At 41.6% G+C, this 26500-nt stretch overlaps 1 protein-coding gene across 1 annotated transcript in view; it reads right to left on the bottom strand.

The window, feature by feature from the left end:
• PGM5 (phosphoglucomutase 5) overlaps positions 1-26500 on the bottom strand; it is a 183767-nt gene that overhangs the window by 133673 nt on the left and 23594 nt on the right. Inside the window, exons 3-6 of the mRNA XM_042912875.1 lie at positions 22782-22928; positions 18926-19051; positions 14948-15138; positions 14200-14354 (exon numbers count right to left, since the gene is read on the bottom strand). Coding sequence (XP_042768809.1) covers positions 14200-14354; positions 14948-15138; positions 18926-19051; positions 22782-22928 — 619 coding nt within the window. The remainder of the gene's footprint in view (positions 1-14199; positions 14355-14947; positions 15139-18925; positions 19052-22781; positions 22929-26500) is intronic.

Genomic DNA, 26500 nt, shown 5'->3' with positions numbered 1-26500 from the left:
TGGAAAATTCTCCAGGATAGATCACATGATAGGCCACAAAACAAGTCTCGATAAGTTTAATAAAAATGAAATCATATCATGCACCTTTTCTGACCACCACAATATGAAACTAGAAATCAATCACCGTAAAAAAAAAAACTGGAAAAGACACAAACATGTGGAGGCTAGACAACATGCTGCTGAATGGCCAATGGGTCAATGAAGAATCAAAGAGGAAATAAAGGATACTAATGAAAAGGCAGATAATCAAAAAGCAACGGGTCTAATCCTGGATCCCTAATTGAAAGATTCCATATACATGTTAAAAAGACCTATTGAAAATTAACAATCACCAGGGGCACGTGGCTGGCTCAATCAGTGAAGCATGTGACTCTTGATCTTGGGGTTGTGAGTTCAAGCCCCATGCTGGGTGCAGAGATCACTTAAAATAAACTCTTAAAAAAAAAGAAAGAAAATTAACAATCATTACTTACAGAGTAATCTGAAAAACGACCAACTACAGAAACTTGAGATTCATACAGCATTTTTCTAAAAGCTTTGTTGTACTGTGAAATGTGAGGCACCCACAGCAAGGAGCACAACCCAATTACTATCACCTACACGAGAAATGTAGGAGTTAAATGAAGCCACTGATCAAGGTTTAGTCCTACTTCCTTAGTGGAAGAACTGGAGGCTAGTCATTAGACTTCACTGTTCATTCTTTTTTTTTTTTAACATTTATTTATTTTTGATAGACACAGAGCGTGAGCAGAGGAAGGGAGAGAGAGAGACACACACACACAGAATCTGAAGCAGGCTCCAGGCTCCAAGCTGTCTGCACAGAGCCCAATACGGGGCTTGAACCCATGACCTATGAGAACACGACCTAAGCTGAAGTCAGACGTTTAATGGACTGAGCCATCACAGCCAGAGTAGGGGAGTCAAATTCAAACTTGGATAAGTCTGAATGTAGAGGCCAATGAAAGTCAGAAAGTAGGATGTCCCATTTTGTGCATAAGCTCGTTTGAAACAGTGGCAGGCATACATGTTTGCATTTCTTAAGTTATGTTCTTTCTCTCCTTCCTACTCCTAAATATAGGTAGTAGAATCTGTGTAAGACAATCTGTAGGATATGTCGTCGTCAATGATTTGAAAACTCTCCAAATCTATCATTAACATCAGATTAAAGCCATGAATTTCTTTAAAATCAGGAGAACACTTTACACAGAGAATATTTCCAAATTTTGTTGACAATGAAGTTTGACAGAGAAAGAAAGGAGGTAAAAGAGAAGATGAACTCTATCAGTGATATCCAGAACCCAGCAGGGTGCCTGGCATGCGGCAGGTACTAAAAAAAAAAAAAAAAAGTTTGAAAAATGGCAGAGTAAATGGTAGGTAAAGAGAGAGGGAGGGATGGGGCGCCTGGGTGGCTCAGTCAGTTGAGCGGCCGACTTCGGCTCAGGTCATGATCTCGCGGTTCGTGAATTCAAGCCCCGCGTCGGGCTCTGTGCTGACGGCTCAGAGCCTCGAGCCTGCTTTGGATTCTGTGTCTCCCTCTCCCTCTCTGACCCTCCCCGTTCATGCTCTGTCTCTCTCTCTCTCTCAAAGATAAACATGAAAAAAAATTTTTTAAAAAGAGAGAGGGAGGGGATGGAGGGAGAAAAAATAAGGACTGAGAGATGAAGTCAGAAAAGAAGGAAAGAGGGAGAGGTAAAGAGAGATGGAGAGAGGGAGGGAGAGAGGGAGGGAGAGAGGGAGAAAGAAGAGGAGAAGGAAGGAAGGAAGGAGAAAGGTAGGAGGGAGGGAAGTGAAAGGAAGGGAAGGGAGGGGGAGGAAGGGAGGGAAGGGAGAGGAGAGGAGAGGAGAGGAGAGGAGAGGAGAGGAGAGGAGAGGAGAGGATGAGAAAGAATGACAGACGAATCTATGAGCATATTATGCAAGGATCATAGGCAAGCACTGCCATTCCAGTTCCAAAGCCATTGTCAGTTGTTGGTAAGTAGCCAAGGATTGACAGGGTACGAGGGGGTAACGAGAGGGGCACCTTGAGTTCTTGGCCAGGCACTGAGTTCTTCCAAAACCACACTCCAATGCCCTCACTACTCTCCACCTCTCTGCATCTACCGGATCCCAAGTTGCTGCAGTTACTACTCCCTTCTGGAAGAAGAGAAACATTTTGCTTTGGAGAACAACTGCGTCCATTCTTGGTCATTTGGTTTGGGAAGGCACGGTGGTCCTCCCAGCTCCACCTCATCAAGGGGACAGGTCTTAAGACTCTCAGCCTATCCCACCCCTCCTGGCCTTGGTGAGTCAAAGGGTCAGAGGTGGTACAAACCCCAGACAAAGTCAAGATTCAAGAGGAGGTTTTTGGTTGTTTCTTTCCGGAAAAGCTTTGTCTCAGAGACAGGAAGTAAACAACCTTCATCCTCATAGACAAGGTGTGTCAGGCTCATGAGGCCGGCAATCCTGCAAATATTTGCTCCCCCAAAGGGAAAGCCTGGTGAGCCAGAGGCAGGGAGCCCAGGGATGAGAGTGATACCTTCTCAGGCAGAGCTGACAGCAATATCCAGGTCAAGTGGTTGTATCGTTTGAGCTGCTGAAGCGAGGTTCACCTGCGGCCACCTCTAATTTCGCTATGTGGGTCAACACATCCCCTGTCTTATTTAGGCCCTATTTCGGCTAGTTTTCTCTCATTTGCAGCACAAAGATCCTGACTGATAACAATCTCTCTGTGAGTCCTGGATAGAGATCTTGCATTCTTAAATCCAAGCACCAACTCATCAAAGAGTTTTCCTGCATGCTAGAATATAAACCACTGACGCCATCGAGGACTCTAAAAGAATTCAGAATTCCCAATGACGAATCTAAACCTCAGGCAGAAACCTGATCAGAAGCGAGATCAATGGATACGCAGATCTGGATTCCACCCCCACCTGTATAGGGCACATAGACAGGGGCTAACAAGATTTCTTTTCTTGTTTTTTTTCTAAGCACGGACATCTTACACCCAACTCCTGACACATTATTTACTAAAAGAGCCCAGTATCCCTAGTGGGTATATTTTATGTTTCTGGTCATCAGTGTTGTCTGTGTGAGATAAAAACTCAAAGGCAGAAGGAACTGTATCTATTTAACCCACTTTGTAGAGAATGTAACAGAGAAAAGCTGCTGAAACCTGATAAAAGTTTTTTTTTGCGTGGCCACTGCTGATCTGACTACTTCCAGCAGATCCTGAGGCAAGAGTATAAAATTCAAACCTTACCTTGAACTCCAGTCAACATTTTCCTGGAAGTCTTAAGTTAAAGCCAGGGATTGCTTCTTCCAGAACTTTACTGAATGGTAGGGATGTTCAAGGTCAAAATCACAAGACATTTGGGGGTTGAAATTGATTATGCTTGTCAATGTCGCCTACTACTTTTTGGGCAACGTCGGTACCCCCCCCCCCAAACACACCCCCTAACCCGCACAAATGGCTTTCACTCAAGATACAATCAGAATACCTTCTTGCTGTCAACAGTAAGGATCAGTAAAGAAATTATGAGATGTGAAACCAGACAATCTGGTAGCAGTCTTCACTGCTTCTTTCTTGATAGGTGACGTTAGGCAAGTAGCTTAACCTCCCAACATGTTATTTTTCCTATAAGTAAAATGTCAATAATGGTGCCTGAGAAATACTTCTGAGGGTCTGGTGAAAACTGAATAAAATACTATCATAGATTTCCCTGGGAATAAAAATGCATTTATCCCCTTACCCTTTGCTGAGCTGACAAAACTTTTGGGCAGCTTTCTTGGATCCTATTGTTCCTTTGGCCTGACGGGTACAGTAAAACTGATGATATTTCACCATCACTTAAGTAGTATTCTGACAGGCCAGGCTTAATGCTATCCTGTGAGATTGAGGTTTAAAAACCCATTTTAAAACTTGCTGCGTTTTCTGGTTAGCGTTACAAAATCCATTCCAAAATATAAAGCCCGTACAAAAAGTACGTGCGCATGAACTCCACAAGAATCTTCAGGCCTAGGATGATGTATCATTATCCCCGTTCATTTAAAGTCGTTGCCAACTGTCAGGCTTCTTTGGCAGCTTTGGCAAAGCATTTGGCATGGAATGATGCTGGGCTATCCCATCTTCCTTATATATATTTTATGCCAATAAATTTGAACGATGACCTGGAAATCTTAGAGCCTCCAACCCTAAACGTGAGTTAAGTCTTTTCCAAAGAAGACAAGAACTGCAGGTAGCATATTGATATTCTGGCTCGCCACAGAGAGAAAAGCAGTGGACAGAGATTCCCGAGGCCACTGAGTCACGTGAACCCGGCCAGGAGGGCAAATAAGGGCTTCGATGTCGCGAAGTACAGTTGACTTCTGACCCCAATTGTAAAGGAAGATCCAAGGGCAGTGCTTTGTTTCATTTTGAAATAAATAGGGCTTGAGTATTTTTTTAATCAGTTTTATCAAGGTATAATTCACATAAAATAAAACTCATCGATTTTAATTTATAAGTCCCGAAAGCCTTGACGTATTTATATAGCTGTATAATGATGTATATATACTACCGTAATGAAGATATATAGTTGCTTCATGCCTCTTTGTAGAAATACATGGGACTGATTTTAAAATTGTATCGATATTTTAAGCCACGGGGGAAAAAAGGGAATGAGGTTATTTGGCCACACACACCTTCCAAAAACCAAAATCGAGAGTATGGATGAAGGCAGGCCATGAACTCCATAATCCCCTTGCAATGCAACTGCATGGCATTTAGCTGTATGGTCCAGACAAGACGGCAGTGAAATCCCTGCTTAAAGTGATCTTTAACTAAAGCCTCCAATCACCGAGCCAGGGGTTAACGGGGGCTTCTTTCAACACTTGCTGAGTCCACCAGTAGTCAAAGTCACCTGCCAAAGGCCACAGGGAACCGAGACGGTGGAAGGGCTGAAGATGCAACACAGGCTACCCTTGGCAATGACTGTGCCTTTCTAGAGATGAAGCCAAAGAATGGCCAAGAGTCCTTGCAAGGACAGCAAGAGAGAGCTGACTCCTAAAAGTAGCTTGTCTTTGAGTTCACCGGGGAGGGTGATGAGGACTGTGTATTTTGGAACTCGGGTTTAAAATTGTTTTTCTCACCAACTCAAACAGCAGAAACCAGAGATGGCTCTGAACAACTGAACAAAACGTGGTTTATCCGGCATCCCCGAAGCTCTGGCAGCTTCCGGTCTTAACCTATTAACAACGTATTCCTCTCCCTTCAGCCAACCAATTCATAAACGCCCTCTACTAAATGTAGACATCCTTATCATGTGCTTACCAGACATCAACTCATAGAAACGCCAAAAAACAGGTTTCCATCATTGTCAGCCTCCTTTCCGGTAAGTGAACGCAGAAAGCAGAGAGGAAGGTAACAGGAGGCATCCTCTAAACGTCCTAGGAAAAAATCCACTGCTCGTCCTACTCGCTCGGGCAAGAAATAAATAATCCTGAGCTTAATTTCAGGCTGTGGTGAGTTTTTAATTAGTGAGTAGGAAATAACTGCTAGGTGGTGGCTTCCTTCGATCTCACCTTGATGAAGTTGTAATCGATACCCTTATATCATTGCTAAAAATCTGGCTCACTGCAAATTTACCTAAATGTAAATGAAAACCATAAATCAGGCACAGTTCTATTGCACCCAAAGAAGGCTGTGTAATTATACATCGTTTATTTTCTTCTTATCGTTCAGATACACTTCCCTGTGCCACCCGGTGATAGCATCAACGAATTTACCTCGTACGAAAGTCAGAAGTGTGTTGGCAGTTTCCAGTACTTAACTTTGAGAACTGGGTGATTAGATCTGTGGAGTTCTGTTATTTTTTTCTCTCAAATAAAAGGGATCCAAAAGGAAAAGAACCTCATTCATTTAAGAAGCGTTTACTGAGAACTATTCTGTGCCAGGCACTGGATAACATTTTTGCCCTTCAGCAGGCTCACTGGATATCAGAAAACAGACAAGTATGGGTTTTCAATGCCTGTGACAACTGTGACAAAGTCATCTGTGAAGAACAAGTTCTATACCCTGCTTTGGGGTAGAGAGAACACAGTACCAAAGGTGGACTTACTAAGCTGTTACCTGACTCAAGTCTTGAAAAGGAAGGAAGGACCAAGTGGGATGGGATGGAGCGAAGGGAACACATCTCAAGGAAAGACAGCAGCATGTGCAAAGGCACAGCAGTGTGAGAGGTCATCGAATTTGGGGAACTATAAGCAGCATAACACATCTAGGGGGTGGGGTAAAAAAAATATAGGCAGGAGTGAGATGTTCATAATCCGGAAATTACGCACGCTTGAGAATCCAGAGATGAGATCTCATTGTGCAGTCATTTGGGGCTACCAACAGATTTTAAGCCAGGGAAGGAGACGCATGGCTTTGTGATTGGGGTGGTCCAGAATGTGAATGAAGGAAAGGAAGCCTGGAGGCGGGGAAAACAGTTCATTGGATTTTGCAATAGTTCAAGCAGAAGATTATGAGAACCCTGAACTAGCAAGGTAGAAGTAGGGACAGAGAAGAATGGTTCAGCAAACATTTAAGTGGCTTTTCTGACAGAACTCAATGATTAATGGTATTTTGGGAATAAGGAAGAAGTATAAGTCTAGAATTATTTCAAGATTTATAATTTGGGTGATAGGTGATTCACACAGAGAGTAAACAAAAAAAAAAAAAAGAACAATTTTTAGGGAAAATCAGGAAAGCCGCTATTTATGCTCATTAAATTTGAGCTGCCTATAATACAGCTATCTATTGACAGAAACTGGATATGGAACTCAGCGGTAAAATTTTGTGTGAAGAAAAAAGTGAAAATTAGAAGTGTTTCAAACTGACAAGGATCTACTACCTAAAATATGTAATGACCCCCTATAAATCCATAAAAAAGAGGAACTCAAATTCTAAAAATGAGCAAAGGGCAGGAACAGGCAATTAATAAAAAGAAAATCCTCAAATCTCTGAAGCATATGAAGAAACACTCAAACTCCCTTAGTAATATGAGATGTGAAAACTGAAAATAGCAGTGGGAAATTGGACTTTTGGGTGCAAGAGTAACCAGCATAACCAGCCAACTGGCCAATCTTTGTAGTAATCTCTACTTGCTTAACTCCCCAGCTCATCCTCTTCCCTCCTTTTTGGACCCCAGGCATAGGGTGGGGTTCATCATGTTCATCCTTGAACAATCTTTTCATCGTTTGTCCAATGGAGGACCCATTTCATTCTATGGCCATCTCTGCCCTACTTTGGAGGCTAAATGCCACAGATTGTGCTCCTGCTTCCAGTGAGTTTGGTCAAGAGAAGGCATTAGCAGGAGACTGGAGGGTGGAAAAAGAGACAAGGTGGGGTATATCTACCCCTCTGACAAGTTCAGTTCCTGTCTGATAGCCCACCTCACATAACCCCAGACCTCACGAGGCTATAGTTACCCTCATCCCTCCCTTTCATGCTTCAGTCCTGGGAGAACTAACAACTTTCTACTATCCTGAGTCATGGAGAGCCTCTCATCTCTTCTTGCTTTTTTTTTTTTTTTTTTTTTTTTTTTTTTGCTTTCTTAATTTGTCCATACTTCTGCATGAAGTTATTAACTTACTATTAATAAATTCTCGTTAGTAATCCCCCTTTCAAGGACGCCATCTCTTTGCTGCCTTGACCCTGATGAAATCAGTTTTCGAGAGTTTCAGGGGAATAGCTCCTGTGATAAAGGGATTTCCGCCCCCCTTTTTTTTTCTTTTATTTTAATACAAGATAGACTTGAACATATTTATCTGCTGAAGCAAAATAATCCCCGTCATTCCGTATCAGAAACAATGTGTGGAAGACTGAATAATTAGGCATTAGCTCAGATCACTCTCTCTCCCATTACTGAGGTGCATCATGACTGATCTAAGAAACAGAAGAGCACAGATTTAAAGAAGGCAGTAAAGACCAAGACCGTTGTAGATGAGGCGATAATTGCATACTTACAGGATTAACACTGTCTGGATTGCAACAACCCGCTGAATACGTTCAAGAGAAAGCTACAGTACATATTTCAGATCGGGGACTGGCAACAAATATCTGTAGACTACCTTCTGAAAAATAAGCATTTTCACGTGTATCATGGACTATTTCTAATGCCAGCATCATAGCCGGGTCAAGCTGCATGTTTCTAATTTTGGCCCTACCCATAACCTCCTCGGAGAGTTCTCGCCTGGCTCTCCCATCTAAACGGCATTCTCCTTACCCGCCAATTATTACCGAGCCAAGTGCGTTTCCCATGAGCATGTGTTACCATTTGTATTTACATTTTTTCTTTACTTCTTATGGCGTGTCTTCTCCGTCAGGCTAGAAGCTCCCCCACGGCAAGGTACCATGTCTAGGACACCAAAGGCCCTTTATCAATAATTCTCGGGGTGCCTGGGTGGCTCGGTCGGTTAAGCGTCTGACTCTTGATTTTGGCTCAGCTCATGATCTCACAGATGTGAGATCAAGCCCCACGTCGGGCACTGCACTGAGTTGGGAGCCTGCTTAAGATTTTCTCTCCCTCTCTCTGTACCTCCCCCACTTTCTCCCTCTCTCTCTCTCTCTCTCTCTCAAAACAACTAATGTTTAAGTGAGTAAATGGTGAACAGCAAGGGTGGCACAAATAGCCAACAGAAGGTAGAGGAGGATGAATTCCCTGCACCACCACATTTATGGGTGGTGGACCCTACATGGCCTCTCTTGTAGTCAAAACACACTTTCCAGTCCTGGATCCCTCGCAGTGTATTCAAGGATGCTGGCTTTGTGTGAGGCTCTAAATATCTCTAATGAGAAGGGCTCACGTCTGCGTGTGTTTGCCTTGTTTTGCACGGCATTCGGCACCGTCCCAAGCACAGATGGGCTCTGCGTAAATATTAGTGAAGGATGATGACACTGAAGCTTATTTAATACTTCTGCATAGGGTGGAGACAGGTCTCGGGCCACAAATATACTTTGAATGTGCTTTACTTCTCGAATCATTGGAACCAAAACGATTTCAGCAACAGAGAGTCATCTGCGGCTACAAATCAGACACATTCAGAATGACAACGCCCCAAAAGAATGCCATTTTCAAGGCTGAAACCGTATTATTCCGGGGTCAATGGGATCCTTGTTTTAGTGACACTGGAAGAGTAGAAATTAAAGACATTGAAACTCTTCCCTCAGGGAACAACAATTATCTGTGAACAATGAAATCTGGCCTGAATAATTCATCAGTTTCGAGGGTCCAGGCCTTCCCCTTATTCTGGAATGCCAAGAGTTTAGGCAAGTGCATCATTTAATAGGTCTCAGCTACTCAGTTGTCATTCTTCCTGGTCCTGGCACTTATGGGGACATTCCAATGATTTTATTCATTTAAAAAAAAAAAAACAACTATATGGCAAACCTTGCCCAAGACAAAAATTTGAAACTGTATTTATTTCATCTAAGAAGAAAGGAGCTCATTAAGTATCCATCATGAGAATCCACCTGGGAACTGCACAGCAGATCAAATACCCAAAACAAATCACCACGTCAGAGCCCCACAGAATTCTGGATCCCAACCAGCAAGCATGAATAATCCTTTTAAATGGTCACTTACATATCAGAACAGGCCCTTTGTGAAATGTCTAAGCAAGGCCTCTGCTTTCTGACTGAAACAGAGTTTTATGGGGATGGAGGGGAGCAAGTGAAATCAAGAACCACCGGGAAATATCCGGGAGAAAAGAGGACACATGGTTTTTGTTGCCAGAATAAAACCTGCCTCTCCCGGCCAGGGTTTGGGAAGTTGCTGGCTATCCCCCAGGAGAGTTGGGCAATATTCTGAACTAGCTTCTCAGGGGCCATCTTGATCCAGGAGTAGTTACTGGGCAGATGCAATCGCAAACCAGAAGACCTAGTTTCAAATCCTGGGTCGCTTTCTGATTAGCTGTATAACCGTGTACAAGTCACTTCACCTCTCTGATACTTGGTTCACCATCTTTAAGACCGCGAGAGTAATGCCTACCCAATTACCCACTAAATTTGTGCAAAGATCAAGTGAAATCAAATGTACGGAAGTTCTTTCTAAATTATAAGATGATGTACAAGTGCAAGGTGATATTATCAAATACACTCCCATAGTATTAAGTAACCTACATAGCAATCAGGATCCTGTAATTACACGCTGAGCCCTCAGTGTTTAAAGATGGTTCCATTTTGCCTTGTTCTCTACAGTTTTATTGAATCCTTTTGTTTCCCCCCCCCCCCCGCCCCCGCCTTTAAGGAAGGATATAAGCAAAGGTAAATGGGAAAGAATGTGGAATAATACACCCTCTTCTTTGGTACTGCTAGGCACTGAGTTGAGATTATCATCATGGGCTTGATATCAATATCCCCTGAGGGAGAGAAGTAAAATGGGGGGCATCCAAGAGACTCTTCCCGGTGGAAGAATCCAAGCTCAAGTGACAAAAAAATCAGTTGTATTTCTAATTGCTAGCAGCAAACAACTGGAAAATTAAACTTACAAACCTCTTCCACTTATAATAGCATCAAAACATAGAAAATTTTACTCAGAAATGAATTTAACAAAAATAGTGTGAGACCTCTACAGTAAAGGATAAAACATACATAACAGAAGTTAAACTACAAAGTATGTAAGAGAAATTAAAGACTACTAAGTAAAGAGAGAGATAAACCACATTTGTGAACTGGAAATTTCAATATTAGTAAAATGCAATTCTTCTCAGATTATTCTATAGATTCTACCCATTCCTCAAACCCTAAGAGGCTTTGGTAGAAATTGACAAGCTGATTTTAAAATGAGTATAGATGGGGCACCTGGGTGGCTCAGTTAGTTGAGCGTCCGACTTCAGCTCAGGTCATGATCTCACGGTTCGTGAGTTTGAGCCCCACGTCAGGCTCTGTGCTGACGGCTCAGAGCCTGGAGCCTGCTTCGGATTCTGTGCCTCCCTCTCTCTCTGCCCCTCCCCCACTCATATTCTGTCTCCCTCTCTTTCTCAAAAATAAATAAAAACATTAAAAAAATAAATAAAATAAAATAAAATGAGTATAGAAATGCAAAGGACCAAGGCTATATCATTTTTCTAACTTGGCCAAGAAGAAAAAATACTGGGGGGATTCCCCTGATTTCAATACCTACTTTAAAAGTTTAATAATCAAGACAGTGTAATATTGGCATAAGAATAGGCAAAAAGATCAATGAGACAAAATAGAGAATCCTGAAATAGACCCAAACAGATATGGTTAACTTTTTTTTTTTTAACAAGGCACCAAGGGGAAAGAAAATTGTTTTTCAATGAGCAAGGCTGACACAACAGGACATAGGGGAGAAGTTAGCCTTGACCTCTGCCTTCAACCCACACAAAAATTAATTCAAAATCATCGTAGACTGAAATGTGAAGATTAAAACTACAACGATTCTAGAAGAAGACATAGGGAAGACATCTTTCTGACCTTCGGGTAAGCAAATATTTCCTGTAGAGGACAAAAAGTATAAACTAACTATACAAGAAAATATTAATAAACTAAACTTCATCAAAATTTAAGGGGCGCCCGGGTGGCTCAGTTGGTTAAGCATCCCACTTCAGCCCAGGTTATGATTTCACGGTTCGTGAGTTCAAGCCCCGCATCAGGCTCTGTGCTGACAGCTCACAGCTTGAAGCCTGCTTCGGGTTCTGTGTCTCGCTCTCTCTGACCCTCCCCTGCTCGCACTCTGTCTCTCTCTCTTTCTCAAAAGTAAAAAACATTAAAAACAATTTTTTTTTAAATTTAAAACTTCTGAGCTAAATGGCAGATGGACATTAAGAAGGGCCCCTGTTGGGATGAGCCCTGGGTGTTGTATGTAAGCAAAAAATCTCTGGGTCCTACTCCGGAAAAAAATACTACACTGTATGTTAACTGACTTGAATCTAAATAAATAAACTTTAAGAAAATCAAAACTTCAGCTCATCAAAAGGCACCATTAAAAATATGAAAAGCCAAGCAACAGGCAGGGAGGAAATAATTGTAATACATACATCTGACAAAAAACAACATGATCCAGACTCTATAAAGAACTTCTATAAATCAGTAACAAAAGATAACCCAATTTTTTAAATGAACAGATACAATTAGCATATGAAAATGAGCTCAACATCACTAGTTACTACAATGATGCAAATCTAAACCAAAAGAAAAGAGAAAATTTCAAAACGCAGAAGGACCCCTTGGCAGGAGTCTCCCAGGACATGAATGTGTATTGGGGGCTTTTGTTTTAAGGACTACAGTATCTTTCTGACTTGAAGCCTGTGCAAAGGGCTTTCCCCCTCACCCTTCATCAGAATGAAACCACAAATAACCAGCTACTCATAGGAACAGACAGCAAAGACTCAAGGAGACTGGAGACTCAGAGTGACTTCAGTTCAAGAGATGTCTGTCCACCCCACCCCAGCAGATCTTGTTTTTGGTTTCTCTCTGCTAAAAGATCTGCTTCTCAACAAGCTGCTGACTCAACCAGGGTCTTGACACAAGGACTGCTCTTGGAGTCAAAGGGTACAAAGATTCCTAGGATAGAAGCAACAGAGGACTGGTTTCTCTAGAGGATACTGAACCAAATAGGGATTTAAACTGTGTCCTACATACACCTGCTCAGGCAAGAGAAACAAAAGAAAAACTAAACTATTGGGACTACACACAAAGAAAAGCTCTTGCACAGCAAAGGCAACTGGTAACAGAATAAAAAGGCAATGGACTGAATGGGAGAAGATATTTGCAAATGATATATACAATGAGGGGTCAATATTCAAAAGATATAAAAAACTTACACAACTCAACACAAAAAACAACACAAATAATCTAATTAAAAGTGGGCAGGAGGGGCACCCCGGTGGCTCAGTCAGTTAGGTGTCCTGCTTCGGCTCAGGTCACGATCTCACAGTTGGCGAGTTCGAGCCCCACATTGGGCTCTGGGCTGACAGCTCAGAGCCTGGAGCCTGTTTGGGATTCTGTCTGTCTGTTGTCTGTCTATTTCTCTCTCTCTGCCCCTCCCCCACTTCAACTCTGTTTCTCCTTCTCAAAAATGAATAAACATTAAAAAAAACAAAAGTGGGCAGAAGACCTAAACAGACATTTTTCCAAAGAAGACATACAGATGGCCACAGACACATGAAAAGATGCCCAACATCACGGATCATCGTGGAAATGTAAATCAAAACCACAATGAGATGTCACTTCACATCTATGAGAATGGCTAGAATAAAAAAGACATGAAATAAGTGTTGGTGAGGATGTGGAGAAAAAGGAACCCTTGCACACTGTTGGTGGGAAGGTCAATTAATACAGATACCGTGGAAAACGGTACGAAGGGCTCTCAAAAAATTAAAAATACAATTACCATATGATCCAGTAATTCCACTACTGGGTGTTTACTCATAGAAAATGAAAACACTAACTTGAAACGATATCTGTACCCCTTTATTTACTGCAGCATTATTTATAATAGATAGCCAAGATACAGAAACAACCCAAGTGTCCTTCCAGAGATGAAAGGATAAAGAAGAAAGGGCATATATGTAAATGGAATATTCCTCAGCTGTTAAATACAATGTGATATAATGCTAAGTGAAATAAGTCAATTGAAGAAAAACAAATACCATAGGATTTCACTCATAGGTGGAATTTAAGAAACAAAACAAAAAAGAGAGAGAGAGAGAAAGAGAGACAAACAAACAAAAAAAACCAGACTCTTAAAAACAGAGAACGAACTGGTGGTTGCCAGAGGGCAGGTAGGTGGGGGGATGGGTGAAAGGGGTGAAGGGGATTGAGAGTATACTTAATTATGATGAGCACTGAGTAACATATATAATTGTTGAATCACATTGTGGACCTGAAACTAATATACCACTATATGTTAATTACACTTCAATTAAAAAAAAAAAAAGGAAATGATACTTTGCACTCACTGGAATTGCCAAAGTAGAAGAGATTGACAAAAAAGAATGAGACACAGGGATCGGATACATCCGTCAAGTTCCCGCAGCTAAGCAGCGGCAGAACCGGGAATCCAGTTCAGGCCACCTGATGCTTCCCGTCCCTATCAAGCACACTACACGCGTCTCTAAGTTCCCACACTTCCATCAGTTCCCGCCGGAGTAGGGGAGAATGAGGGACAGTTACCCACAAAGGGGACAGTGACGTCAGAAGCGTACCGTAACGTTTTCCACGGTGACATCCTTGCTTACCTGTCCAGGGCCGTGCTGGTGGGCATACTCCTCCCAAACCCTCGCACCCCCATCTGCCGGAAATATGGAATGCAAGAGAGGTTGGCAGCAATGATGGCCAGGGAGTCAGAAGGGCTCACAAAGAAGCCATTCTGGCCGAGGATCATATAACGGTCCTGTCGGAAAGAATGTGTGAAAACGATGAGACAGAGCCATCTGCTGCTAGCAGCCCGTTCCCACCAGCAGCACAAGCTTCTTTACTGCCATCCTATATTTAAACAACCTCAAACAACTTGAATGAGGCTACAGGGGGCATGAGAAACCTTTTAAATTCCTGAGTCCTGGAGGGCCCGTGATCTTGGCCAGCTAGGAATGTGTTCAACCTGGTGAACTGTGGATGACGACCTTGAGCTTCCGTAGCCCCCGTGTACACTTTCCCCAAAACACAATGGAGAACGAGAGTTATTGCTGAAAGAGCTGTTGCCTTCATGCGGCGCTTTCCACAAGACCAACCATACAGAAACATTTATTGCATGAATTTTTTTTTTAAGACATAACCTTTTTTCACAGCATAAGGCTAACCTAGAACTAAGAAAAGCAAAAGCTATTTAATTGCAATATGGAAGAGCGTTAAACAGAAGAATAGATGCAGAGCCCAGTTAAGGTTCAAATGCGCCATATGTCAACAGGCCCCAGGAATTCTCTGGCTTCCAGGGGCGGGCTTATTACATGGTAAAAGGGTCAGCAGGCAGAGAACTTTCCTACTTACCCCATCAGCATCAAATGCCGCTCCAAATCCATATTCTCCTCCTTTCATAGCTTCCAGAAGGGTTGTTGCGTATGTCAGGTTTGGGTCAGGATGCTGCCCCCCGAAATCTTCCAGGGGGACACAGTTTATTGCAGAATTGGCTGGGGCTCCCAGCTCATCACACAGGACTTTTCTCACATAGGGTCCCATAACTGAAAAGAGATACATGCAGCAATATGAAATCTTTAAAGAAACCCCCAAATGTCTTCTATCCTGGGTAAAACAAGAAGGGCAATTTAAGAGCACAGAATAAATAAATTCGCCAAGCTTTTTCAAGACACAACACAGAGTAATACTTCAGCTGACATTCATTGAGCACCTAATATGTGCCAATGACTATGCTGGGCAGTTACATAATATTTTTCTCCAAAACTTTTCTAATATGTTGCCAGAAAGAAATCAACTGCTTAATAATGATCCATTGTGTGCAGCTTTTTATGTACTGAAAACTTGAGCTAAATATATACAAAAGCACTAAAAGGCTCCAACGATGTTCTTTGTCTCTGCAATCACTTTGACTCTGTCAAGTATATAATTAGACACTGTAAACCACTGTAGCATATAAAATGAAGCATATTTTACAAAAAAAGTGCTAAGGGATGGTGTTTTCCAGTTCAACACACATTTATGGAGTGCCTACCATGGAATCCCAATGTTAAGAAAGGAAGGCATCATTGGGAAGCCTGGGTGGCTCAGTCAGTTAAGCATCCGACTTCAGTCCATCTCATGATCTCACGGTTCATGAGTTTGAGCCCCGCGTCGGGCTCTGTGCTGACAGCTCGGAGCCTGGAGCCTGTTTGGATTCTGTGTCTCCCTCTCTCTCTGCCCTTCCCCCACTCATGCTCACACTGTACCTCTGTCAAAAATAAAAATGAAAAAAACTTAAAAAAAAAGTGGGGCACCTGGGTGGCTCAGTCGGTTGAGCGTCTGACTTCGGCTCAGGTCATGATCTCGCAGTTCACAAGTTCGAGCCCCACATCAGGCTCTGGGCTGACAGCTCAGAGCCTGGAGCCTGCTTTGGAGTCTGTGTCTCCCTCTCTCTGCTCCTCCCCCGCTCATTCTCTCTCTCTCTCTCTCTCAGAAATAAAGAAACTTTAAAAAAAATTATAATAGAAAAAAAAAAAGAATGGAAGGCAACATATTCAAGGGATGCAAAGCACACAGTCCCTACATTACTGGGCTCTTAAAGCAGGGGTGGGATGAGTGAAATCGACAGGTGAGTGAATGCAATAGTAAGACTGATGCTATTCAATGTATATTTATGAAATAATTAGATCTAACGGCTTAGGAGAAGAAACAACCACAGGTAAGGTTTCAAGAAGGAGGTAGCATTTCCAAGAAGACTTGAAGAAAGAATATAGAGATGGGGACTGGGGATGTCATCCAAATGGAAGTAATATTATAAACAAGGGAATAGAGCCAGAGCACACACATACAGCACATCTGGGGACCAGCCTGCAATCCTGTTGGCTGAAATATATGTAAAGCATTGCTTTCCATTTATTTTCCACTGATAAGATGCAAACGTCAAATAGTGAACATCTTTTGACTTTGCATTTTAGGTTTCCTTTGGAGAACCAATCCTTTTCCCATCTCAGTTCTTATAATACAGACATGGCTAAATTCCATTTCCCCCAAGGCTGAGAAGGTGACCTAGATGTGCCCAATCAATGCCCTCCATCCACAGTGATTGATTCAGAGATGGACATATAGTACAACCTAGGCAGTGAGGCTCAAAACCAGCTATATTATTCAAACTATTTAGAAAGAGAAGCTGTATTCCCTCTAGGCCAGATAATGAATGCTAGGGCAAGAACCTGAAAGATCTTTTTCTGGGGAATATGATTGGCCCAATAAGAAAGAACTAAACAGCCCACACAAATGACCTGAGAGTAAAGCCCATGGAGGACGAGCTCCACACATGAGCTCCGATCTCCCAATAAAATTTTTAGTGCCTCATTCTTAAACATGCCAGACAGCCAAGGATCACCAAACTTTTGGAAAATGCAATTAACATGAGACCAAAACAAAAAGCATAAAGAACAACCTGGAGGAAACAGAAACTATAAGGAGAAGAAAAATTTTTAAATATATACCAGCAATATTTTAACAGAGATTAATAAGATATGATAAAATGGCTAAAATTAAAAAGACTGAGAATACCAAGTGAGGACATGGAAAAAGTGAAGCCCTCATACACTGATGGTGGTGCAAATGGCACAGCCACTTTGGGTAACAGTTTGGCGGTTTCTTATAAAGAGAAATATGCACTTGTCCTATGACTCAGAAATCTCAGATCTAAGACAAATGAAATCAAGTAACGCATAAAGAAGTGTTCACAAATGTTTATAGGAACTTTGTAGAAGCCAAAACCTAGAAATAACCCTAACTATATCAACTGGTGAATAAATAAACAAACTGTGGTTCATCCATACAATGGAATCCTACTCATTGGTAACAAGGAACCACTCCTGATATACACAACACCACGAACCTGTCTCCAAAACTTTACGTGCGTGAAAGAAGCCTAAAATAAAGGGGTATATATTTTGTGCTTCCGTTTACATGGCTTTCCGTAAAAGGCAAAATTATAGGGGCAAAAGCAGATGAGTGATTTCCAGGAGCTATGGGTTAGGATAAGGGGTATGATTACAAAGTACCACAAGGTAATTTTCTAGAGTGGGGGAAATTCTCTATATCTTGATTGTCATAGTCATCACATGACTATATATTTTTGTCAAACTTCATCAAACTGTATGCCTAAAAGGTCAGTTTTACCACGTATAAATCAGTAAACCTGACATTTAAAAAATATGGCACTCATGAAACATGAATAAGCCCACTATTTTTTAAAAGAGATTATTTGGAAATGAAAAAACAGTTTTTGGAAATTAGAAATATGATAGTGGAACTGAAAAACTTAATGGGAGGGCTTAGAAAAAAAGTTGAGGAAATCTCCCAGAAAGCACAAAACAAAGAAAAGGAAAATAGGGGTGGCGGGGGAGGTGTAGAGGAGAGAATAGGAAAACTAAAGAATCAGTCCCTTAGGTCTAATACCTAAACAATAACCATTCTGGAAGGAAAGGAAAGAGAAAATAATAGAGGAAATCATTCAAGAAGTAATTTAAGAAAATGTTCCAGAATTAAAGGATACAAGTTTCCAGATTAAGAGGATCTCCCAAGTACCCAGCACAATAGAAGAAAATTGTCCCACATAAAGACTCATCAGTACAAAAGGTAGGAACAGTAATGATGAGCCAAAGACCCTAAAAGCCTCCAGAGAAGAAAAAGCAAAGATTTCATACCTGGATTAAAAATCAGAATAGCATCAGATTTCTCAAATTCAATACAATTGGCTATAAGGCAATGGAGCAATGCCCTCAAACTTCTGAAGGAAAGTAATATCCATCTTAAATTTCTTTTTCTAGACAAATAAATATCCCGTGAGAACAAGAAGAAAAAAAAGGTATTTTCAGATATGCAATGACTCAACACATTCAGCTCCCATCAGGTTTCTCTCCGAGCTCCTGAAGAATCTGTTCCTCCAAAACAAGGAGGTAAATCACAAAAATGGAAGACAAAGGATGTGGAAATAAGGAGAGTCAACACGAGAAAGGGGTAAAGAGAATTACTAGAATGATGATAAGGACAACAACAACTCAGAGAGCAACCAGTGCAGAGGGGAGCACATCAGAGATCTCCAGGAACATGAAGTAAGAAGATATAGATCCTGGGAGAGTATGGGGATTAAGAGTTATGATAGTGTAGACACCGGATGCCAATCTTACCAAAATGATGATATAATTAGTGTATCTGAACACACACACATTGTGTGAATATCCCTGAACCCAATCTTCCTCATAATCTCAGAAAGCCAACATGGGTAGAGGCCTCTTCAACATCTCTTGGCCACCAATTGGGAGAAGACCACGAACTTACCTCCGTGCATCGCATCAACTCGGATCTTCAGTTGGCCGGGCCCTGTCAGCAAACTCTTGATGGCATTAAAGTCAAAGATGGTCCGAAGGAGGTTGAGATAGATATCTACTGGGTCCACTATCTCCACTAAGGATAGAAAAGCAAAAGGAAACGTCAATGACCGTACCCATGAAGTATACCTGGGAACGAAAAGAAGAATCTCTACCCTAAAAGCATGAAGTTCCGATCACAGTTCCATCAGAACCCTACACATCATGTGGGAAGCCAAGCGCCCATTTGTAGGCTAAGTCACAAATTAAGGCACAATCAAGATCCTACACACTTTTCAGGCCATTATTGGGTATAAATAGTACAAGTTATACGGACTTCTTTGCACATGAAAAATCAACCACAAAATAAAGTCGTTCGGATAAAAACTACGCCCTCTTATCCCACCATCCTTCTAATACCTCCTCCCCCAAAAATGCACACACCTCAAAGCTAAGAGGCACCTGGGCACACCCTGTTCCTCTCCTGTGGGGGTTAGCCAAACAATGACTCAGCAGGCTTGGAACAAATCACGAGTGACTTCAGTGATCCCTATTTTCTAAATGCCTTTGTGACCACCAAATCCAGGGTTGGAATTGGTGATGAAGGATAGATTCTTGAGTTTGTGTGAAGTCTCTCGTGTGCCCAGTCCAGTCCCAATTTCAGGGTGAATGCCAGATACTTAGAAATCCTTGTTAAACACGAATGTTCCTCAATGTCTGTTACCACCCGATGACCAGGAATCCAAAACTAGTCTTTTCCAGTTATTTGACAGATACACAAAACCCAAAATACATTACATTTTTCAAACTTGGCCATCAGCATGTAATTAATACTGAGAAAGTACTTTCCCTAGAATAGTAAATATTTGACTCTTTAGGCACTAAAATTTGTCCATAAGCCCTGCTTTTAAACTCATACTTATGTTGAAATGTATGGATGTTGCCTTTCAAATTTTTCAAATTCTGAAATATTAAACCTGGTAAGATATTATCAATCCGTCTTTAATAATTTTCAGTAAATCCAGGCATAACATTTAATGGATAGAATTTAAAAATATTTTTTAGTGTTTTATTTATTTTCGAGAGAGATAGAGAGTGCGTGCAGGGCAGGGACAGAGAGAGAGAGGAACAGAAGATCTGAAGTGGGCTCTGTGCTGAGAGCAGCAAGCCCAACGTGGGGCTCGAACTCACAAACTGTGACATCGTGGCCTGAGCCGAAGTCAGATGCTCAACTGAATGAGCCACCCAGGCACCCCTAATGGATGGAATTTTAATATTCTATATGAAACTGTCTCATCATCTTTTCAAATACAAATCTAAAAATATTTTTCCTTGCACTTAAATCAATGTAGTATGCGTGCCCTTTCGTATATACTGTAATTAGTTTTTAATGAACACAAAATGGTTTGTGTTCACTAAAAAGTAATCCTTTGGGGCGCCCGGGTGGCTCAGTCGGTTAAGTGTCCAACTTCGGCTCAGGTCATGATCTCACGCTCCGTGAGTTCGAGTCCCGCGTCAGACTCTGTGCTGACAGCTCGGAGCCTGGAGCCTGCTTCGGATTCTGTGTCTCTCTCTCTCTCTCTGCCCCTCCCTGCTCATGTTCTGTCTCTGTCTCAAAAATAAATAAAAACATTAAAAAAAATTTTTTAAGTAATCCTTTGACATGAGGGGGATATTAATTTGTACAATAATGACTAAGTAATTACTAATTAATCTGTACAATAATGACTAAGTAACGACTAATCTTTTGACGTGAGGGGGATATTAATTTGTACAATAAATCAAGGATTTATATGAAATGTAGACCTAAAAATGGTTAAGACGGTAAAGTTTACGTTATGTATATTCTACCACAATAAAAAAAAATAATTTATAAAACAAAAGGTTATGTCCTAAATACGTGAGAAGTCTTACTCACTCTATAAGATACGAGAATATTTTTGGCAGTTTCATTCCGGTTCTTTAATTCTTGAACCGCTTGCCCAGATATACTTGGTATTCATAGCAGATAACACATGGTAAACAGAAATGTAAAAAACAAGGAAGTAGAATCCAGTGAAAACTGAAAGTTCGCGTCAAGTAGTTCACGCTCTTGACCCTTTAAGGGTAAATGCCAAGGAATGAACGTGTTTCCAATTAACTCAAGCCTTGCTCAACATTTAAAGCAGCAAGAACACAGCACATAGATCATCCCAAACACTCATCCCCAAATTCTTCTTGGAAGCCAAGGAATTCTTCTGCCCACCTCCTGGTATCCGGAGCATTGGAGAAAACTCAGCAAACTAGCAATGGGGCTGCAGCAACTGCCTGACTCTGAGCTCACCAAAGACACGGGGGTCTCTGGAACAACCATAAAAATCGTGAAAGAACCAAAAATCAATAAATCAATAACAACTTCTTCCTGACGGTAATGCCTGGTTTTTCCCAGTCACTTCCTCGTCCAGTTTTCCCAAATGTATGTACGCAAGCATGTTTAAATCATTTTGTTTCACGTAATCCATCTCTTGTCGATAGTTGTCAAGACATCGCGTGCGCGTGTGTGTGCGTGTGCATGCTCCCAGCTAGATTTACAAAAGGAGGCACATGGCTTCCAGTATCAGGTGGCTTTCAGTCAATGTCTGCCGATTGGCTAAGCAAGCAGTGGACTCAAAATCCTTCAAGAAAAAGGCAGTCCTGGGGCGCCTGGGTGGCTCAGTCGGTTAAGCGTCCGACTTCGGCTCAGGTCACGATCTCGCGGTATGAGTTCGAGCCCCACGTCGGGCTCTGTGCTGACTGCTCAGAGCCTGGAGCCTGTTTCAGATTCTGTGTCTCCCTCTCTCTCTGACCCTCCCCCGTTCATGCTCTGTCTCTCTCTCTCTCAAAAATAAATAAACGTTAAAAAAATAAAAAAAATAAAAAAATAAAAAAAAATTTTTTAAAAAGGCAGTCGTGTTAGCTTAACAGTGTGATCCCGCAACAGTCCATTTCAAGGTTTTCTCTGTCCCACAAATGTCATGTGCCTGTCAGCCAGGCATTTCATGCTTTTAGCTAAGTCAACTAAAGACAACACCTTAACACAAACTGTATTCAAGCTTATAGGGCACTAAAGGAGTAAATAGTTGGCTTTATCGCTAACTGTATGCCTTCTAGGCAAAAGCAGTAAGATAAAAGAGAGGGGAATAATAATATGCGTATATATGATATTGATGGTATTATACGGTTCAATATTAACCCACAAATTTAAAGGTTATAATCTGAGTACTCCAGAAGTTTTAGTCACTCTACGGTATAGGATATTTGGGGCAATTTCATTCTGTTCTTTGCCTAACTCCATTCAGTACTTACTGAGTTCCTTTGTAAAATCTCCTCACACAGTACTTGCTATAGGATAGGTGATTACTTGTGCATTGAATCAAGTTGAATGGCATGGTTCTGGCTTGGAAAAGAAATGCCTACCTTCCATGGGCCATTTTAAGAACCCCACTACCTTGTTGAGTCTCTCCTCAACTGTTTAAGGCATTCCAGCATCTTCGCCTTAATTGATTAGAAAAGCAAAGACATGTTTTGGCAATTGACAGACTATCCTTGGAACGCTATAACGGAGTCAGCCATGACATTTTTCCTCTACTGAAAGTGATCTTGGGTTTAGAAAGTCATTTTCGAAAGTTGCCAGTTCTGAAGATCTTGGCTGCTCTGACTTCTCGGTGCACCACAGTCGTGGTACATCTATTTCTCAAACATCAACCCCCAAATGGACAATCCAAACGCTTTAATGTGTGCCCTCCCCTGCAGAAGATAGAGTCACCCCCATTCACGGAGCTATTCTTTTTCAAAATATAACCTATTACCTCTGAATGGCTTGAATTTGTTCTCCAGGTCAAATTCTTGTCTTCCAAGCCGAGATAGGTCGATTCGAAGATCAGGACATATGGCGTACTCCTCAATTGTCTTGCTGATCTGATAGATTTTGTCGGAGACCACATCTGGGGCAGGACCTAACACGTGAAAATAGCGCGTCACCCAAAAGAAATTTTTTAAAAGGTGTCTGCAGTTTCGATCAGAGATATGTCATCTCCTTCACCGCCAAGCAAAAGAAAGGTGCGTTTGTTCTCCAAACAGTGGACAAACAGTTCACAGTTCAGTTAGCCTCTGTATTCCTTACGCTGTATTCATCCATGATGGACGAAATTGGGTCAGCCTCACCTGTTCTACGTAGGCTAATAACCCACGTTTGTTTGTCTGAATCCGCTTCTGAGTAATGATACATCTTCCCTAAAAATAGTTTCACACCTGCTAGGGAGACCCGGTTATGTAATCTGCTTTATTCAGGATATGAGACATCAATGGGATATGCACTTGACACAAGTGAGGGATCCCAGATTTAAACTGCAGCCTCCTAAGTGCATCTAGAGAAAGAAAGTATGGCTTCTACTCCCAGGTCTGCTGCCTTGTTGAGGCAGCTCTTACCAGGGTCAACTATTTCCCCCAACTCGTGCTCTCTAGTGACTTCCAAGTTTTTAAAAGGAGGTTAAAGCGGGTGCCTGGGTGGCTCAGTCGGTTAAGCTTCTGACTCCTGGTTTCGGCTCAGGTCACGATCTCATGGTTTTGTGGGTTTGAGCCCCGAATCGGGCTCTGCACTGGCAGCACAGCCTGTGCTTGGGATTCTCCGTCTCCCTCTTTCTCTGCCCCTCCCCCACTCACTCTGCCTCTCTCAAAATAAATAAATAAAGTTAAAAACTTTTTTAAATAGGGGCGCCTGGGTGGCTCAGTCGGTTAAGCGTCCGACTGCGGCTCAGGTCATGATCTCACAGTTCGTGGGTTCGAGCCCCGCATCGGGGCTCTGTGCTGACAGCTCGGAGCCTGGAGCCTGCTTCGGATTCTGTGTCTCCCTCTCTCTCTGCCCCTCCCCTGCTCATGCTCTCTCTCTCTCCTTCAAAAATAAATAAATAAATAAATAAATAAATAAATAAATAAATAAATAAAACATTAAAAAAAATTTTTTTTAACATTTAAAAAATTTAAAAAAAAACTTTTTTAAATAAATGGAATGAGGTTTAAACAAAAAATATTTGATCCGTTTCCTTACAAGATCAAAAGGACAATTAGGTTGTGATACACTTTAAATGAATAGAAAATCAACAATTCGTCCTCTTTCTGTTTTTCTTTTCTTTTTAATTTTTACATCTTAATGCAAGTCACTTTAGATTTTTTTGCAACAAGTTTGGGAAATCAAATGAGTACACTCAATCAAATGAGTACACTGAGATCTAAAATATAAACGATAGACAATAGATGGGTTGTGTATGAATTACCCAACTATATTGTAACTTTCAACTGACGAGAAATCTAGAAATAATTTCTTTTCTATCCTAATCCTTAGAGCTACACTGTCTAATACAATAGCCAGCTCTGTCCCTCACTTTTAAACAATCCGAATTTCAATGACAAAGCACACCTGTTTCCAAAAGGAAAACAGCTTCTAGAATGTTGGTTTTCTATGATGCCTATCAGCCACTCACATTGTTACCCTCACAGTTCATCAGCAACCTCTGTAGCCGCTGACAACTTCCAAGTTCCTTGACGTCATCTACTCCGATGACTTTTCCTCTTTTTAGCCAATGGCTGGCAGGGTCATACCTGAAGTATTGTTGTCGCTTGAAATCCTTTCAAAAATATCAAATTGGGTTGTCCTCAGCCCATAAATTCCTTATCTGCCAACCACCCTACTCTGTACCTCTGCTGAACCTGCTCATTCCTATACTAATGCTCGTCATCACCTGATTAATCACAGGCCAGTGGTCCATTCTAGTTTCCGTGGTCTCTTATCCCAGGCAAGACCCTCTGGTCCACCATTTGAGCCATACCTTTGTTAGCATAATAACATGAGCCAACCTGTACTGAAACTTACATACACTGCATTTCACACTTTATATGGAATTGGGCACTCACAAAAAGCAGATGAAGGAAGAATTCTTATTATCCTCATTTTCCAAATGGGGAAACTGAAATTTGAAGAAGGGGGGAGACCCTTAACCAAGGTCCCATCGCTGGTAATTAACAGAGGCTGGATTTTGAACCCTAATAGTCCGATGGCAGCTCAGATATCCGTAATGAGTACAAGCCCCCCCCCCCCGAGGCCGTGCCAAGCCCACGCTGCCATTCCCCAACCCTGGGACATTGCCATCACCTTCCCCCACTGCTGCCATTCCCAGACTCCCACACATTGCTGGGGGCAGTTACAAAATAACACCGACTGCTTGCCCCTAAGAATGAGGCTGCTTCACTGCACAACTTCCTATGAATTCTCAACAAATTTTCCAGAGTACCTTTTACAAAATATGTTCCAAGTCCCTTCTTTATCCTTGTCCCATGATCTGAGCAGGCAACCTTTCTTCTTACTTTCTTTTTGCACAGATCTAGGAACTATTTCCCCAGACTTCCATTCTGCACCCCTCAGAGTTGCTTCCTTCCTCATTTCCTTGCCTTCTTATTCAAATGTTCTGCCCTCTTCTCCGAATCTAGGCTCTGATTGAGTGCCACAGCTTACTGATTCTGTGACATGGCGTTAAGTTTTTGAAACCATTTTATTCCTCAGTCACTTCATCGGGCTGTTAGGAGGATTAAGGGAGACAATGCATGTAAAGGTCGGACTATGGTGCCCGGCACATGGTAAGATTCAAAAAACATCCAGTATTTTTATTACTAATTCCATTTCCCCTCTAGCATCTTCCCCTATACTTAAAAACATGCTCACAATGGTCCTGTGCTCTAAATCCATTTTAAAAGCAACATAGTTCCAGGGACGCCTGGGGGGTTCAGTTAGTTAAGCATCAGACTCTTGATTTCGGCTCAGGTCATGATCTCCCTCCCCATCATGAGTTCAAGCCCCGCGTTGGGCTCTGCACTGAGCATGGAGCCTCCTTGGGGTTCTCTCTCTCCGCCCTTCCTGCTGCTTATGCTCTGTCTCTCAAAATAAATAAATAAACACAAAATAAGATAAGATAAAATAAGAAGATAAAATAAGATAAAATAAAGTAAGATAAAATAAGATAAAATAAAATAAAGTAAAATAAAATAAAATAAAATAAAATAAAATAAAATAAAATAAAATAAAATAAAAACAACATAGTTCCAGATGCGTCCCATTTCCCTGAATGTGCCTACTAATTCCATAAAATGTATCCGTATGGCACACAATGAAAAGAGGTGAATGCTTCTCCCGAAAAAGAACTTATGGTAAAACTCATTCTACTTTGAGTGGGAAGAACCAACCGAATCTCTCTATGCCATCAGGAATGTGAGCTTCGTTAATGATGCCAAGGCATGGAAACATGAAGAATTAAGCGTAAGAGAGGGACTTTCAATACAGTCAAAGGCTAAATGATAAACTCAATCCCCTCCCTCTATGGCTGAGTAGGTCTCACTTCCTCCTGTAATTCAGTCTACAAAATGGGTATTTAAATAATATCTTCTCCCTTTATGCCGCACAGGATGTCATCGAGATGACTGAGCTGTTCTTACAAGATATGAAACCAAACATAAATTCCAAATGCTTACTTGAAATCCA

This window comes from Panthera leo, chromosome D4 (genome assembly GCF_018350215.1).
Source record: "Panthera leo isolate Ple1 chromosome D4, P.leo_Ple1_pat1.1, whole genome shotgun sequence".
NCBI lineage: Eukaryota > Metazoa > Chordata > Mammalia > Carnivora > Felidae > Panthera > Panthera leo.
This window is presented reverse-complemented; position numbering and strand designations above follow the sequence as displayed.